Raw genomic sequence first — 19,614 nt, 5'->3', positions numbered from 1 at the left:
TATGTTGCCTCAAACACAATGTTGACTTACCTTAGAACAGATGTAGACATCATTGTTAATCTTATTCACGTTGAGTTGATGTTGTGGTCTAACGTTACCACACAACTTTATCCAAAGGAGACACTTTTCTCGGTTGAGATGTGGTTTAAAGTGTAACAAAAAACACCTTGTCGCCCAGCCTCTCAGGATACCTTGTGTCAGAGTTGCATGTACCCCATGCACACCATTTTTAAACTTCAAATCTCAGAAAAAGCTCATAAAACCGAACAAAACTGACTTTCTGTAATGCATTTCAATGGACGTCCAGGCAGAGAATGTCCGAGTATATGGGAATGGCTATACGCACTGTGATTGGCTCATCGCGTTTGAGGGCAGGACTTAACAATAGGTCAATTAAGGGTGTGGCCACTTTGACTGACAGGCTGTCTGCTCGGCCTCACATCAGGACCCTTAACTTGACCTCCTTCTCCGTGTTTTGATGTGTTGGAGCCAGCTGGCCGGAGCCTGTCAGAGATCTTTTTTGTACAAATGTCAGACAAATACATTTTTTAATTTTTTTTGATTTCTTTCCATACTGCCTTTTTCTGAATTCCTTTGATGCCACTTTTCAGGATGCCAGTTAGAACCAGGTGGTTGAATTATTCAACCTGGGGCGTCAGCATTTCCATTTCTGGCTCAGAGAAGATTCTTGTCTTGGCTGTATGTCACCTCTCTGTGTTGTAAACTCTTGGGATGAGGCTTCGAAACTCAGAATATATTGAGGTAATGAGGCGGGATATTAAAATGACAATTGCTTTTTTTGTGATTGGCGAGACCAGAACATTTATGAATCATATGCGAATCATACATTTTTCATCAAAATGTAACCGAAGATCTTTCCCTAACCTTAACCAAAGTACTCTTGTAACCTAAATGTATGACAGGAGTCTGGATGCGAACCCAGGGTTCTGGTCCTGCACTTTGTACGTCAGACATTTCTAAATTATAATCCAGGCAGCAGCTTTGTTACCACAACACTTTAATTAACAAAGCAATTTAGTAACATACAAATATAATTTCTAGGAGACAGGGTTGTATCACAAGTACATCAGGACATCAGGACTTTGTTTTTAGCAGGACATAAATGTCTTGTTCTTTTATTAGATATTCCAAACCACCTAAACTTCTCAACCTGCCAGATATTGAGAATTGTGTTCTGTTCAATGCAAACAAAAGACATCCATATTGGAAGTCTTGATAGGACTGCGTTTTATCTCAGACAAGAATAACATTTGATATAAAGTCAGAGACAAACAAGGGGAGCACTGCTGAGCAGACGTGAGGCCTCCGTTTCCTCTCTGCTCCGGCTCTGGCTCGGGCCCAGAAGTCCATGTCAGCATATGTCCTGACCTCGCGTGCTCACGGCAGCCCTGCGAGGTTTCCATCAGGCTCCCCGCGATCTCCCCACAGTCCAAACCACAGCCATGCTCATTGTCCATTGTGCTGCTGCGTTTTTACAGTCCACCTCAAGAATTCTCCGCTCTCTAACTCTCTACTCTATATTAAAAGTGAGCTATCACTTGCTGTGCCAAGTAAAACCAGTGCCACGAACACGCACAGTGAATATATTTCACTGCGGATCCAACCTCCAGATGCTTAGCGAAAATAAGATTGTGGATGTGACTGACATGAGAAGCCTCACAAAGCTGATCCCAGGCTCATTTTTAGCGAGCCAAAGCCCCGCCACTCTCCACGACTGCTATTCTGGCGAGGGCCCTCGGGCGACGAGGTTTTGCAGTCTCTATTACATGTGCTGTCAAGCCAATTGCCTTCCTTGCTCTTTGTGATTTTGGACGGGTGTGTAACTTTGGAGCTCTCCCCTGCAAGCTCTGTCCAGAGACACACATCCTGCCAGGCTTCAGCACGCCACCACCACATCCCACCATGCAGCACATAGTTCAACATGTACACCAGTTTAGGACCAGCTGGTGCAGCAGATAATGAATAACAAGCTGTCGTTTGGATGTTCCCACTTTTTTACACATTAAAGAATTTTCTACAAGTCATACTTGAATTCCTAACCAACTAACCCTAACCCGTTGTTTCTGATATGTTCAAGGAAAACACAGATTTCACTAAGCCAGTTGCAACGATAGATATCAAAAACTGGTTACAAATTTGAATCAGTTGATATAAAATGATCATTTATCTCAGGACAGGGCAATTTACAGGTCAACCCAATTGCCAGAAAAAAATATTACCATTGTACATTTCTGCAAACCATGGACACTTTTTTTGTAGTGGATATGTTGAAATTTCACTTTTCTTTACATTTCAACACTGCTTTGGTTAATGCTTAGTTAAGTTAGGGCACAAAAATCACTTGGTTATGGTTTCGAGAACATCACGTTTTGATGGCACAGTCCCTGCTGGAAATGCAGTGATGGCTGAGTCAAATAACAGCTGCTTTTCATGGCACTATCCCTGCTGGAAAAACAGCGACAGGTCACTAAAAAACTAAGAAGCTGCAGGAAACACAGCAATGACTCACTTAAACTCAGCCTGTCTTGTTAATTGTTGGTCTCGAACACTGGTCTACAGTGGCCCACAGCTTGGCTGGCATTTTGCCCAGGCATCATGCCTCCACCATCGTCTTCACTTCAGCATGATAAAGTCAGCTCGTATACTACATCACTTTAGAAACGTAAAATGTATGTATTTGTGGTTTGTTATCCTTCAGTTATTTTTCCTCATATTTATTTTTGCAGCTTTCTTAATCAGAGTAAAAATTATGACAGATGAGCACTGTAAGCAATTTCCATATTTTAGTACTTGCATTAAATTATTACCGACTACTGGCAAAGGAGAAAAGGATCCAAAATGGACACCCAAATGAAAATGCAGGTAGAGTTTCAGTGTGGCACAAACTGCAGAGATTGCATAGCTACCATTCATTTCATCTATTTTGTCGAAATACTTCTAAACATCACTCTTATGCCTGGTCGCCATTCTGTCCATAATGTCAGATTGAGTGATGTCTGACTGAGAACGTTGAATGTCATCTGCGTCTTGTCCAGAAATTTAAATTCTCATTATAGAACAGGGTCCAAACAGTGATGCAGGCACTTCGCCAGACCATTGTGGTAGAGAGGGAGCGGAGCCGGAAGGCAAAGCTTTCGATTTACCAGATCGTCGACGCCCCAACCCTCACCTTTGGTCATGGACTTTGGCTAGTGACTGAAAGAATGACATAGCGGATACAAGCAGCTGTAATAAGTTTCCTCCGTAGCACGACTGGGCTCAGCCTTAGAGATAGGGTAAAGAGCTCAGACATCCAGAGGGAGCTCGGAGTAGAGCTGCTGCTCCTTTGTGTTGAAAGGGGCCACTTGAGGTGATTTGGGCATCTGATGCCTCCTGTACATCTCCTATTGGAGGTGTTCCAGACACGTCCAACTGGTAGAAGGCCCCTGGGGCAGAACTAGAAAGAGCTGTAGGGATTGCATATCTCATCTGGCCTGGGAACACCTTTGGATCCCCAGAAATAGCTGGAAAGTTTTGCTGGTGGGAGGGACGTCTGAAGTACTTTGCTCACCCTGCTGCCCCCAAGACCCAGCCCCAGATAGGTGGATGAAAATGGGTGGATGGATTGATGGAGGGTCAATACACGTTTAAACATGAACGAATACTGACGTTCAGATCAAGTACTCAAATACTCATTCCCATCCTCGAGAAGGACCTAATGTTTCCAATTTTCCAATTGCCAGTTGTGTTATGACCCACTGATGCAACAGGTACACATGAAGAGAAATGGTGACTCTGAACCCTGTTTGTTGTAACCCAGTTTGCATCTTGTTTTCTGACAATGTGCAGCAAAAGCTGAGGTAGACCTAAATAATACATCCACTCAGGACTATGTTATATAATGTTGACTCTGGCCGCCATGCCTTCTTTACAGCCAACTGGTCCTGGAGTCATTTCCTCTTCTTCACCTCCTATAGACCCAATGACTGTCATTCATAATGACCTTCTGCCACAGTGACTTACTGTGGATGTTTTCACTTGTACCTCACACATCCTGCACCCCTGCACTCAGGTGGTCTCTGATATTTGATCATATGTGATAGAAGCTGTCTTGCTGTTACCTACACCCACTGAACTATAGCTTAGTGCCCCTAATGAAGGGCAGGAAGTGGTTTCCACATCATATAGCTCTTCCCATCAGGCTACCAGGCCGAGCTGTCGTCCTCTCCTTTGTACTTTTAAGTGCTGTAGATGGAGGATGTCTATGATGGATTAAGTGGTCTGTGGCTCTTCTGTGAGGCAGGGTCTAGAGGACAATGACTGTAATATGTAGTTTCATTATTGCCAGATTGTTTATAATTGATTTTGGATCATGACTCCACAGTTTTGGACAAAAAAGTTGTGTTCCAACTTTTGACTAGTCCCAGCGGTATGTAGACAGAAGTAAGAAATAAATCTGTTACAATTTTGTTTCTGAGGAAATTCTTCACTAATGAGTTGAAAAATACTTTTTAAATGATTTCATATGTGTTGCTTTGCATTACAATGTAAGCTAATAAACTGATGAGAAAGAAACCACACTGTTAACATGTGCAGGACAGACAGCCATTCATAGATGTGAGCTTGTTCTCTCATTTTAGGACTTACACTGCAGTGAATATTCTTTTCCAAAACTTTCAAGTTTCCTTTTGCTCTGTCCAAATCTACACATCAGATTTCACTTCAAAACAGTCTTACCACCACCGCTGCATGTCCCCAAATAGAATACATCCAATTTTGCCTTGGTATGAAAAATATGACAATGATTCCTTTGATCAGCCTTCAAAACATGCACCTTTCAGGCAGGCAATGCACAATGTGCAACCTCCTCAACCCCCAAAAGCCAAGGTGGCCACATTACACAAAGAAAGCTCAGGTAGGATATCATGCGTAGCACATGTGTAACTGATACATTCAGCTCATTGTAATCAGAGGTGACAGAGGATTTTAGAAAAATCCCAAAATAAAGTAAATTGTCATGCTGTGTGGAATTTCCCTTGACGTCCACCAGCCCAAAATAATATTTTCCATAAGATTCATTTTCCCAAGCACTCTGAGGAAAAATATTCTGGTACAGTATGTGTTGTTTCTTAAGAAATCACTGTATTATTGAAAGTTCCCATCTGCCATGCTGCCGAAAGCTGCAGGCTAATGAAAGCTTCAATCTGTTAATCTGTCCCGAGAATAAAGGACGAAATTATTTCAAAGCACAACATCTGTTACGCGTCATGAAATGAAAATCTCTCAGAAAACACCATTTATCTAGTTGCTGAATATTTATTTGCAAAATGAAGGCTACGAATTAAGAAGGAATGCTCGCCCCCCCTCATTCCTCAAAGAACTTTTTAATGACATTCCATTAATTATTCCGGGAATTATTTGCTGTAGCAACGTTTCGCACGTGTGAAAGAGGACACAACCTGATACAGATCAAATTTGTTTGGCAAGGGTGATGAAATTGCACAAAAGTTGGCGCTCGGGGCAAAGTGCTGCAGTATATTGAATTTCTTAACCAGTCCCTGCAGTAAGTGTCGGTCCTCCTTTCAGCTTGTCCTTTCAGCTGTGCAAACAGATAATGAGTCTTTGAGTCCAGCAAAGAGATGAATCATTGGTGCAGGTCAATGACACTTAGGTTAACACAAATTTGAAAGCGACAGATGTGAAGCAGTCAAAAACACACAAACAGCAGGCACCTACAAACAAGTCAAAGTGTAAGCAAGAGGGAACATACAGACCCCATTTTACACTGTTGTGTAATTTCTGTCTAATTCGCACACTCAAATTTAGATTTTAAGTCGTAGAAGCAAACTATAGGATGTAAATATTACATACCTTCGTCAACAAAGCATCATGTGACAGTGCCTTAAATTGGAGTACATCATGAGTGAAAACCGTGACATGGAAATACCACTTCTACATATCACATGAAAAGGTTTGTTGCTTCCAAATGAATTCAGCAGCCTTTTAGAAACTAGCATTTTGGTTCTGCTTATTGTTCCTGAAAGCGAACTTTGAACCTGCAATGTCACAGTTTGCCCCCTATGTTTCCGTTCATGTTTGAAACAACACAGTATTTCACCTTCTGACTGGTAATTGTAAACTATTGACACAGTATTTTACAAAATAAAACAACAAAGGTTACATCTCACATTGCAGTTTTTCACAAAGATCGCTGCAAAATCATTATTTTGGGTGCAATGATGACAAAACAAGATTCTGTTGACTGAATGCTGCATATCTTGTTTTGATCAGCCTCTAAACTCTGTATTATGTAATAGTCTATATAGAAACTGTTCAAATGAAGGAGTGGCAATATTAAATTTTTTTTTAGCAGTTTGCTTGTTGAATTTACAGCTCACGAGTCTTATTTCAAAATTTCAAGTGAAGCAGTGACTTACGGAGCAACTTAGACTTTGTCGCATTACCTTGTTTATTAGATTCCAAAAACTGTCACTTCTTTGCTTATTTTTGTACACCTAAATCTGCACAATAGAATCATCAAAGCTAAAAGATATTAGAAATGCAAAAACAAGAAATCCAGAATGTGTCTGAAGTACCCAGTAGTATTGAAACGTCTTCAGTCAAATGATATCCACTGTCAATCCTTTTTGCGTCAGGGTCCGATCCTGGATCAAACCAAATCACTGCCTGGTTAGCAAACTTTCTGCTGCTGCCCCTTCCCAGAGCCACTCTCCTCCCATCAAACCCTCAGTTCAACGTATGCCGAGTTAGCACAAGCTAACATAGCAGCAGTGGCTAACATTCAACACTAAGCTGTCAAACGCTCCCAGCACGCTCACATCAACACCATATTGGTGGTTGGCACTCTGTCATTAAACCCATGAATAACCATTATGTGATGTTAGCTGTGTGATGCTAACAGTTAGCCCTGTCACTGTGGGTAAGTAGGCCGACTTTCACAACCTTCCTCTGGCACAGAGCTCACACTCACAGCAGCAGCTAAAACCCATTCTGTCTGTGGTGTGGCAGGTGAGACTGATCGCCGCAACCATGGCTGAAAATATCTCTACCTCTCAGTAAAAAAAAAAAATACAAAAGATACCTGTTGACAGTGCAATGCACATCGTTCTGCTCATGGTACCAGATACTTCGCAGAAAGCAGAGTAAAAGTGAGTGCAGGAGTCATCTTTTCTTTAAAAGTACCAGATACTTTGTTAAACATAAAATAAAATGACGGAGGAATAAAATGCTGGGAGAAATGAGGAGACGTCCACACGTGTTGCTTGCTCAAACAAACAAACAAAAAAAAAACGTTTATTGACACACCCATTATATAGACAGGTTACCACCAAGCATTTCCGGTTTCAGTCACTTTCAAAATAAGAGTCCGTAATACATAATGTCCATGTACAATTGAGAGCACGTTTAGGACATGAATGTCAACAATACCAGTGTTAGTCTTGAACAATGGTCAGCTGCCTGGCAGCCATGTCGGCAAAATCTCATGCCATCCACCTTATCTTTCTGCTGATGAGAAACTAACCCCATATACATGTTGTCTGAACTACTTCACTTCAGAAATGTTAGTATGATACAAATGAGACATAAAAACGTCACATATTATTGGTTCGTACAAATTTGCAATGCCAACATTTTCTTCTGGTGACTGGGCTGCAATTGGAGGAAAAAATCTAACAACTCCCCAAACCTAAATGACAAAAATAGTACTATAGTGTACAATATATTTCCAAAATTGACCTGTTAACATTTACTCATACATGTATGCAATTATTGTTAAAGTTTGTGTTATTTCAAGAAATGATCGTGGTTAAATTTAAAAGAAACCAACATCCTTAACTGAACTTGAATGTAGCCTCTAAAGTCACACGATTTATACTCCATGCTAGCCTCCTCCCTAAAGACATGATTAGACCAACTTTAGCCCTGCGTGAAAAAACAACTTCCTGGATTGTATTTCGTTGTCTCACTGGTACCTTAAACAACTCACCGCCACCATCGCAGCCACCTGTACTGTTTTAATGCAGGTCTTTGTGGTCTGAATTCCCATTAAATATTTTTGTGGCAGTCATGCTACTTCTGCCTTTCCTACTATTGTTTGCTGCTTATGTAAAAATCTGTACCTTTTAATAAAAAAGACCCAACATGATGTATCTGTTTGTATAATGGTGAGAGGTTGCTTGTGAAGAAAATGGAAGCCTAGATTGTATCCAAGAAGCAGATCTTGATTTATGTTGTCTTGTAGTGTTTCCCCTTTTTAAACTGGCGCAGCCACACATATACCTTGTAAAAGTAATTTTATATCCGTAGGACAGATGGTCTTAGAAAGATGTACTTTTTTCAACGAGCCAGATGACTGTTCACTTCCCTCTCTCACTTCTTCTTTACTAATGCCAGGGCCCACCTGCCTTGACCACAATCCAAAAACAAGACACTTAAAACACATGGCTCGATCACCGTTAGCTTAATACCTAGTCATTAGCCGCTAATAACCATCATTTAATAGTGAATTCCTTGTTATCCCTCCTAAATGAGGCTTGATAAGAAATTTGTTAATTGACGGGAAACTCAAACTTGCAGCGGTCCATGTGTTTTGCTGAAGTATTATTCACTCTCCGTGACTGTGTGTGTTGCTTTAGCTACTGGATGGGGTAACCCCAGTCACTTGCCTCCTCAACACCTGTGTTTACTTTGGGGCCTCGGCCCCCATGACCCAGCAGCAATCCTTCACTCACTCAGAAGATGGAGTGAGGTTCCAGCCTCCAAATATGTGCTGTCCGTGCACTTTTACCACTGTGTGATTCCTCTAAGACTTTCATTATGGGGCATGAGCCAAACGACTAGTATAAATTACAATCCTCTTCCAAATTCTAGTAAATTTAAACATTCAGATCCTGTTCTCTTTTACTGTAATGTTAAGTTAGGCTAAGAGCAGACATTGGCTTTGGCGCTTGTCCGCGCTTGTTGTGGCTGTTGAGGCTTTTTAAAGTGCTTTGGGTATGGAAAGTGGATTTGAGGAGCCATTAATGTAGAATAACTGAACTTGTCTTCTTTTCTGGAGGCAGACGGAACTGGATTCAGTAGTTTTGAATATTCAGCATGAAAGAAACAGATTTATGACTGGGGGATTTCTGGCTCCAACTAACAGGTGTTTTTCATGGAAGTCTAGGGTTATTACTTCGTCTCACAACTGTGTGAAGGACTAAATATTGAACCTCAATACTATTTTGGTACAGAGCAGATGTATTCATAGCAGCATGTATTGGACATTTGAAAAAATGCTAAATGGACTTCACATGTATAGCGCCTTTCTAGTCTTCCAACCACTCAAAGCGCTTTTGACACAACAGTCACATTCACACATTCATTCACACACTAGTGGCTGAGGCTACTGTACAAGGTGCCACCTGCTACTCAGTTTAAAATGCACTAACACAGAGATGGAACAGCCATCGGGAGCGATTCCAGGTTCAGTATCTTGGCCAAGGACACTTCGACAAGTAGACAGGAGGAGCCAGGAATCAATCTTCCAATTAGTGCATGACCCACTCCACCTCCTTAGCCACAGCCGCCCGAATATATCCTGACACAAATCATAAATTTGAAAATTTTAGACTGTTTTTTCATGTTTATGTCTCAGGGCATAGCAATTAGGATTACCCAATTGCCTGCAGCAAATAAAATGCCACATTTGGCTAGTAAATTTAGCAACTTGCCCGATTGGGCAATTGGGTTTTATGATTTTCTTCCTGAAGCTGATGATGGACGTAGCTAAGGAGTAAGCCATCTTGCTCCACTCGCATCTCTGTTAAGAGTTGCACATGTGCCATATTGATTGGATATGCTTGAAAATGGCGGCTGGCAGGTAAAGACAAAGTTTATGAGTTGAAGCGCAAGTGAGCTTTTTGATTCTCCTGGAAACAAGAGTTTAGTTGGGTGGTGTTAGGGGATGTGGGCAAAACTCCAAATATGTATTGCACAGTTTGCAGCAGGCTAGAGAGCAAGGCAAATAAAACAGGCACTTAACAATCATCAGTGCCCAGTGTTGGGGAACTTACTTTTAAAGCATAGCTTTACAAGCTACCAATGACTTCTCACTGAAGGAGGTGAGCTACACCAAAGCTGTCCGAGGGGGAAATATAGTCTGTGTAACTAAACATAAAAAAATAGTAGTTCGAACTACTTTGTAAAAACTAATACGAAATTATAACAACATATAACACAAAAAAGTCACATGCCAGCAAAAATGCCAATTAAGAGCCTACTTGTTCACAGGTCATAAACTAAAACATTGAAATACCCCACTATTCATAAGAAAGTGCAGTGGCATTTTAGGTCTTGTATAGTGTCCATCAGTCAGACAGCTGCCTTTAGAAACTAGCAGTGACGGACTCAGGATGTTTGAAGGGCAGGGGCAAAAAGGAAAAAAGGGCACCTACTGCATGACATGGGGACAAGAGGGCAGCCAAAATGGCACATCCGCTCATTTTCATCATTCAAGAGGGCAGCTGTTAGGGCAAATCCTCTTGTTTTCACCACTCAAGAGGGCAGCCAAAAAGGCACATCTGCTCGTTTTCATCCAATAGGGCACATCCTCTCGTTGTCATCACTCAAGAGGGCAGCCAAAAAGGCGCATCCTCTCGTTGTCATCACTCAAGAGGGCAGCCAGAAAGGCACATCTGCTCGTTTTCATCCAATAGGGCACATCGTCTTGTTTTCTGCTCGTTTTCATCCAATAGGGCACATCGTCTTGTTTTGATCACTCAAGAGGGCAGCCAAAAAGGCACATCTGCTCGTTTTCATCCAATAGGGCACATCGTCTTGTTTTGATCACTCAAGAGGGCAGCCAAAAAGGTGCATCCTCTCGTTGTCATCACTCAAGAGGGCAGCCAACTCAAGAGGGCAGCCAAAAAGGTGCATCCTCTCGTTGTCATCACTCAAGAGGGCAGCCAAAAAGGCGCATCCTCTCGTTGTCATCACTCAAGAGGGCAGCCAAAAAGGCGCATCCTCTCGTTGTCATTACTCAAGAGGGCAGCCAAAAGGGCACATCCGCTTGTTGTCATCATTCAAGAGGGCAGCTGATAGGGCAAATCCTCTCATTTTCGCCACTCAAGAGGGCAGCCAAAAGGGACCATCCTCTCGTTTTCACCACTCAAGAGGGCGCTTTATTGCGGCCTTTTCAACCGAGGTGGCACCAGGGGGGGCCCCATCCCCTGAGTCCATCAGTGGAAACTAGAGTCCAGGTGGGGGTACTGGACTGAGCAGGATTACTCAGATACGGAGGTAACTTGTAAAATAGCAACAATTTCTCTGAACATTTGTCAATAAATATGGCTAATTAATACTTGCAACTAATTGTGGTCAAAGGGGTTCAATTATAGTGGAGAAATAAAAAATAACTTAATTTCTTTTATGGCCCAAAATTTGTTCAGTTATTAACCACATCAAAATGGCAAAAATATTTTAACTACTTGAATCACTTTGCAAATATGAATGTAGTTTAACTATCAGCAAGCTACTGCAGAAACTACCGGTTAAATTACATGTAGTTCACTGCTCCCCAACACTGTCAATGTCTATCTGAAGCAAGTAGGTAAGTTGTTCCCACAATGCACCTGTAAGTGTAAGGAAAAGAGCTTGCATGATATAACACCAAACACACCAGTGGTTCACCAGATATAAAAAATGAGAAAGAAAAGACGCAAATTTGTCGTAAACACATGAAAAAATGGAAGAAAATTAAAACTGTTCAGTGCAGGTTATTGTTTCACATGGTTAAAGTCCATAGAAACAGTGGTGTTGTAACTTTGATTTAGTGAATGGCCTTTCTACATTTTTTTTACCGTCTTTCTTCTTGAACATTCTCAACCACAACTGAGAGGCTCCCAATGACCTGTTTACTGCCTTTAAGACGTTAACTCGCTGTGGATCTGATGAATGTTTAGCACAGTCAATCCTGGACGCGAGCCAGCGTTCTGTTGCTCGTACTGCAGTGTTAACTGTTCAAATATTAGTGCCAATGTTTTTTCAGGTGTGGATACATCACAGCGCGCCAAAACCATGTTTCCATGGAAACAGGCCAGCCTAAGTGTAAAAAGCTGCCATAGTATCACATATAAAGTCATTATACTCTGATATGATGTTGCTCTGCATACTGAAATTAGGAAGGACAGCTGTGACACTGTGACATTCTGCATGATCGCTGTAGTTTTCAGGTTTCTTTCAGAGTAAAGACACTGACTTATCAACATTTTTTATAATTTCTGTTTAGAAATGGTATGTAGAGTATTTGGGAGTGTCCTGGGAGTTTGGCAGCTTTGGTGAAGTGTTGCGTGCTGACACATTAGATGCTGTCTGGAATCTACCTCATGACTTTGACTGCATGTCATGCTCGCTTTCTGTTGCATCTACTTAAATCTACATTTTGTTTTCATCATACATTTTAATTAAGCCCTGTTAAATGTTGTATTGTACTTAGTAAGGAAAGTCATGGAGACATGGAAAAGGAAATATCCCTCCTCTGCAGTGTCCGATCAGATTAGAAAAACATTTTACTCAATCCATTTCAATAAGGATGACTGTTTAGTTGATTGTTAATGTTAGAGCAGAGATAGGCCAGAGTACCCCGCAGCTACGACATGTGAAAGGGTGGAAAGCTTCCATAAAGAACCTTTAAGGCTTCATGTGACTTTTTTTTTTTTCAGGTTAAGAGAAACATTTCAAACCGTTTGAGTGTTGTCTTTTCCAGGACACTGGCAAGTGCAGGAAAAGAACTCAAAGATAACTTCCTGAAAGCCCTGGCAGAGCGAGAGGAGGCCAACCGCAGTGGGAAAATGACTGTGAGTACATTATTACAGCACTCCAATTGCTACGTAATGGGATTCCCCTCAAATATTTCTGCAATTCCATTAGGATGGGAACAAAATCCATACTGTGTCAAGTTGAGCGGAAATGCTCCCCCCATCCCCTCAGCCCCTCCACCCACCATTCCTCCCCAAATACCATGAGAGCCAGCTGCCCACCCCTCTCCCCTCCATAAAACCCCGTTTACCAAACTCTAGCTACCTTTTCCAAGGTGTTCTTTTAGATAGAACTGCTAAGATCATTTCTGTAGGGGTCTCACCTGAAGAGCCGGGGTACAGGCCTGGAGGAGTATTCACAATCTTCGAAACAAAATTATGTATTTTCACAGCATAAACTGTACAATTGGTATCAATATTAGTCTTATGGTGTATTAAGAACTAGCGCATGTTATTCTTTTCAACATTTGTCTTCCTTCTTCTCAGAGACATTGCATGCCCACAGCAACATCACACCATACCTCGACCCTTCTGTTGTGGACACATATTTTTATGCAATCATTCTCTCAACAATACGCTACTGACTCTCAATTTGGTCCCTCAACAGAAAGGAAATCATTGAACCAATAGCAAAACTATACAACAGAACTTACAACATCCATGGGAACCTTTTCCCTTTGACTCATCACTGCACTTCACTCTCACTCAATCATAACACCCTGACTTTTCAGAACTACAGAAATAATCTAGCCATTAAATCTTCTCCAGTCGGACACTTATTGCTCTACTTTAAGACACAACACAAGACGACAGTGCCTGACTAGATCAATTGCACTTACACTTATTCCTGTACTGCCATACATACTATATTAAAGCAATAATCTCTCAGTCAATCTCAATTATACATTTCAAACATATTCTGTATACAAACACACATATTGTAAATTTGATTTGAGGACATACCTGCAACCGCCGATTCAAATCACATATACCACCATGCTCACTCTACATAAGACTTCTACTTGTAATCTCAGTGTAGCTGCTTATGTTCCATTGTTGTCTTGCCTCTATTCCCTTTTCGCTTTTTAAAAGTAGACAGTATACTGCTCCAGAAATAATTGCGATAAACAATATTATTGTCATTTTAAGACCATTTTATGCCACTGATACAATAGAATAATAGTGCAAGTGTACACTTTCAAACAACAATGGACTTTGAATCCCTGAGGGCATGCACACAGTTGGAATTGGAATGTGGAAAACATTAAAACATATAAAGATTAATAAAACAAATAACCAGAAATGTCAGCAAAATGTGCCTCAGCATATATGTGTCTCATCACATCCCCATCAGGAACACCCTGCTGTTTATTCAGGTATTATTTCAGGTTAGCCAAAATGTTAGTGGCATTCTTATGTTAACAAACACACACGTACACACAACGGGCAATATTATACGATATGATAGGGTCAATGTCATGTTCATTTCTTCATCTGTCAATGTAATGGCAATTTTATTTATGTAGTACATTTCTTTACATGTGAAGTCAAAGTGTTTTACAATGAAAGACAACAGATAAAATTAAATACGAGAACATAGTTTGCATAAACATATATAAGTATGAGCAATAGTCATCAATATTGATATAACAATATAGAGAACACACAAACATCAACATGATAAAGTGCGGTCAAGTGAGTATACACACACACTAATTAACCATACGCCTGGGAGAATTAAATGTCTTGAGTTTGCTTTTAAATGTGGATCAGAGTTCTGCTGGACTCAGCAGGACCACAGCAACGAAAGGCATCCTCACCAGAACTGGATCTAATTCTAGGTACAGCTAGAAACCCTGTGCCTGCTGACCTGCGAGGCCTGATCGGGTTATAATCAATGGCACTCAGTGTAGTATAAACCGAGCTGCTTATGGACTATATCTGAGCTGTTATACTTTTATTTCATCACCTGCAAGAGGTGTAAAGGTCAAGTATATTGTCAGTCGAATGGCAAGCATGCGGGCCTTGGTAAAGTCCAAGATGAGAAATGGCATCTTTTGAGATTGAGAACAGAGTCATGAGTTGGTGCGGGTGGTAAAGTGGTACTAACTAGATATAGTTGAGCTCATGTCTTCACAGCGTCTGTGCAGCATTTTTCAGAGCTGCCAAGTGCGGGAGGTGCCAAGAAGATGCCTGGCTGAGTGCTGAGAGATAAGGATTCCCTTTCAGATTTCTCTGGCAGAGATTTCTGGCAAAGATCACTGAGGTAGTCTAAAAGCTTTGCAATGGTAATGTGGCAGGAGTTTCTTGTGGTGGGTACAAAATAGAGTGGCAGGACCATTATGACTTGTTGTCTGAGTCCGGTTTTTGTTTATCTGCAGAGCGAGCTGTGTCCATATTCTCCACAGTTGGCCAGTAGCAGCTGAGCTCTGCAAAGGCCTGGTCACAGGTTCTGTTTGTGATTTTCATGGACAGAATCTCCAGGTGCAGCTGATGAGTAGTAGAGAGAGTCTGGTTGGCTGCATCAGACCGTGACCTCCAGCACACACTGGGGCAGCTTGCAACAGAGTGTGAAGCGGTTGGAATGAAAGTCCACACCGCTGAGGTGCTCTGCCAGGAAATGGTCAGAAAATGCCTCCTTTGGGCTGGAGCTCAAATAGTTTTAAGACTTAGGGATGGGTGCTATGGCTAAAAGTGTTACCACGTTGTAGCAGTCAGTATCAATGATTATCATGATAAATGTCAAATCAATTTCTTTCATGTTTAAAGGCTGATTTTTCAGAGGGCTTTACAGCATACGACATCCCTCTGTGGCTTAAACAATTATTTATTGTCAGAACATGACAAACTCTTGCCAAACAGCGGAACATTTCACAGGTCTGAGGTGGATACAAAACAGTTATAATCAAATAATATCAATTAACGATAAATGGACAAAGAATTGTTAACTCCAGTCAGCATGTCAAACCTTTTGCATAGGCGGTTTTAAATATTTTGTAAGTGTTTTAGCCGACAATGTAACCAAGAAAAAGAAAAAATCCAACTGTGCTCAGTGTTCTCTGTACAAGTTTTGGATGTTTGGAGTATTCGAGACCTTCCTGAAGAGGTGGTCTCAGTCCGGTTCCAAAGGAACTCTGGTGCGGTTGGTTTGTGGTGAGAAGGTGTTCTCAGCTATTGTCGCTAACGTTATGTGGCAAAGTCAGTCTTGAGATAGCACTGCGCTGTTATCTGTGGTCAAAACAGTCATACTAAAATTAACTTTTATAAGTTGCTGTAACGTTATAACGTTGAGCATTAGCCTGGTGGCTGGTCTCGTGTCCTTCTTCTGCTACTACTTCTTCTTCCACTTCTTCTGGTTAACAGCAGTGGCCCTCACTTGACAGAGATTGCTTCAAGTTGAGGAAGTTTTTTATATTTTTTTTTGTAGTCAGTTTGCTGTGCAGTGTACTTCTGGAGAAGTTTTGGTCCCCGTATTTTGCTGCGGAGTGAGCGCTCTTGACTTTCACACTACTCTTTGGTACAGACAGCTGAGGAGGAGAAACTTTGCTCCAAGATAACGTTGTCTTCTTTCCTCTGCTTAAAAGTGGTGAATTTACAGCTTCCAGCAATTTAATGCGACGCAGTCTCAGGCTTTTGTCTGATATCCAGCGTCAGAAAGAAATGTTGCACATTTCCAATCTGTCGGTTGCGCCGTTACCTTGTTTTCTGTATTATGTGAATGCCGCTGTTACATTGAACGTCCTGCTGAGTTTAAACTCTAAAACCTTCCATGAAAAAAATTGTTTTGAACGGCCAAATCAGATTTGACCAGCATAATTCTGACTCGGGCACAGCCCTATGTAATTATATCAAAGCTTCATCAAACATCTAGGAAAATTATATTGAGATACCCAGCTCTACTTTAGGTGTCGTTCAAGTGTGACTGCAAGATGAAACACAAGATCAAAAGACGCACAGGTGTGGCGTAAGCAGTGATGCAGGCAAAGGTGAAGGTGGAGCTTTGCCTTTGGGCTCACCTCTCAAATTAGTGGTCCATCCCAACTCCAACCCTCAGCTGTGGTTATAATTATGAATACAATCGGTTAGAATCGTATTCTCATAAGTTGAAGTGGGAGAGGAGCTCAGACACCTGGTGGGACCTTGGGAGTGGGAGTAGAAGTGTGCTCTTTTATTCGAGGTGCTTTGGGCATCTGATCTGGACGTTTGCCTCACAGATCTGTCCTCTCTGAAGTCAAGCTTAGCTGTTGCGTGAGCCCTACAGTTAGGAGCTCTTGATTCATGGACAAAGCCTGCATGCTTAATTAAACTTTGATGCACCAGGGAGCGATTTTAACTTGTGACCATGAAGCTGACTGTTTTTACTACAAACACTTGCTTTTAACACAATTCTCTGTCTCCTCTGACGGTATATGATGAATGGAATGTGGACCATTTGGGGGTCGTATTCGGCATTGTTCTGCAGGGAGTGTTCGCGTTGATTGACTTCAAGTGATTCACTTCTAAGATGCTGGAGTACAAAAAAGGAGTTTTGTTTGACCTCCATTTACCTGCCCCTGTGGGCTTTGCAATTATGAGATCACATGAAGTGCACGAAGGGGAACAGAGGTAGTAACACCAGAAGTTCTCCCGCTGGATGTTCGCTGTGTAAACACTACCACGCAAAAGCCCCCCTCTTCTTTCTGTCAGCTCTTCATAACTTAAACCATTTGAGAGATACAGCTTTTTCCTTCCAAAGAAACCTCCAGTGAAAAATTAAGTGTTTTAAAGTACCCCTTCCTGTATAAAGAGAAGAGTGACAGAATAAAACAAGCAAAATATCATGTTGTGGATTACCAGCGTTGTTTTGCTGTCAAGACATTTTCCCACCTCTTCTTCTTTTTCATCTCTTAAGAGCTTCCTCTGCTGAAAAATTGGATCAGGAAGATGTTTATTTTCCTTTGAGGCCCCGCTCTGTTTAAAATTGAACCCACATTTGTGCGCTTAATACCTCTTCTCTTTGAAACTGTTTAAGTAACAGGTAATCTTTATACAGTTTGACGAGGCTTGACCTCATTGGTATATTTACATTACACAGATGCATTCCAGACAACATTTGCACATGTGCGGACATACAGTAAAACATGTGTTGTACCTGGTTTCATGCACACTCATTCATATTGTACTGTGTGTATGTGTTTTATCATTAATATTGTAATTTGCTGGTATCCATGTGGTATTTATACATATGTTGCACATGCTGTATTTTCATTCTAACATCTGCCAGAAATTTCAAACAATTATGCGTCATAAAGAAATTGGACACGGTTTGGATTTCTTCCCGCCGCTCTCTGTTGCTCCTAAAATCCTCTTTATGAAAGTGTCAAATTACCCACGTTAATCTTCGATAAGGTTCAATAATAAGACCACCCAGTGTCGTGAGGTATCTTTCACACTGTTCAACGTGGGCTTTCTAAGGGCCTATTGAAACACATGACTTGAGCTCCTATCTGCCAGGCTCCTCAAACCTGAGGATCAGTCCCACTAACGCATTCCAGGTCCTCACATCTACTCGTTTTTACTGCACTCTAATGCAAAGCAGTCCTTGTCCTACACGTGTTTTTCACTTTTTCCCCATTATTTTTTATGTTTGTACATTATTGTTATTTTAAGTAGCATTTAAGTCATTCTATTGCCGTGCTTTAGGAGAGCCACCAACTTTGTCAAAAACAGCCAGTCTTCCTTCATGTGGAAATTACATAAGTAGGTTTTCTTTGAACTTATTTAAAATCCAAATCAAACCCAAATGCCCTTTTTTGGCTTTAAAGGGGAACTATGGCCAAATTCATACATGTTACTCCAACACATTCTCCCTCATCACATATCGACGTTTGGTCATGAACTTTCCATATCATCGAGAAGGTACCCTGGATACATTGGTTGTTGATGTTCTGGGACGCCAAGTCAACTTTTACCTTTTACATGCATCGTCTATTTTCAAAATACACTTCCGTTTTCACAGGAAATGTAGTTTGCATACAGTCTCTTTCAAAATAAATGCACTATTTAAGAAAAGAAGTTAAGTTTTTTATCAAATCCAGGTCACACCTGCACAGGATGCCTGAGGGTGTCCATTGTTGGAAGGTTCACATCTGAAACTGAAGGTGTGCTGCCACCACCCACTCTGCTCCCTGTTTGTTTTCAGCTGTTTGTGGAGAGGCTCTGATGGTATCAACACCGCAAACCGACGTTTTTTTCCTTCAACAACAAACGCACTTGGTTACGTTAGCCAACACATGAACATGGTTGGGTGTACGCAACAAAAGCACGTGGCTGGATTTAAAAAAAAAAAGGATCAGGGTTTGACTTTACAACCTTAAGACAAGCAAACACTGGCCTCCCGGTTGAAGGTTGTAGTTGTTGGACCCATCCACCACCCATACCTGTCAAGTTTTGGATTTGAAAATAAGGGAAATTTTTCGGCGCCCGCAAAAATGAGGCAGATGTGCCTTTTGTCATTTATAAAAAGATAAATCACTTTTCTATAATACATCAATGATATTTCAATGGAATAAATTACTTATTGACTTATTCATACTTCAAAAACAGCAAAAATAAAAATCAACCAGCCACCCTCCTCCCCCGACAAGTAAAGAACAGTCCCTCTATAAGTAAAGAACAGTCCCTAAAGTGCGGTGAGGTTTGTGGGCTGTTACCTGCCACAAAGAGAGAAATGTGAACGGCTCGTTTCTCCTCTGACACGTCACATACCTGTGTGCCGCCATGGCACAGTTGTCCAGGTACTACTGGGCAGTCATGA

General features: G+C 41.3%; 1 protein-coding gene across 1 annotated transcript in view; it reads left to right on the top strand.

Moving 5' to 3' along the window:
- Positions 1 to 19,614, top strand: part of cfap299 (cilia and flagella associated protein 299) — a 127,385-nt gene that overhangs the window by 17,059 nt on the left and 90,712 nt on the right. Inside the window, exon 3 of the mRNA XM_050051227.1 lies at positions 12,767 to 12,857. Coding sequence (XP_049907184.1) covers positions 12,767 to 12,857 — 91 coding nt within the window. The remainder of the gene's footprint in view (positions 1 to 12,766; positions 12,858 to 19,614) is intronic.

The sequence above is a fragment of the Epinephelus moara genome, chromosome 8 (genome assembly GCF_006386435.1).
Source record: "Epinephelus moara isolate mb chromosome 8, YSFRI_EMoa_1.0, whole genome shotgun sequence".
Classification (NCBI taxonomy): domain Eukaryota; kingdom Metazoa; phylum Chordata; class Actinopteri; order Perciformes; family Serranidae; genus Epinephelus; species Epinephelus moara.
The sequence above is the reverse complement of the archived record's forward strand: the minus strand, read 5'-3'. Positions and strand labels throughout refer to the sequence as shown.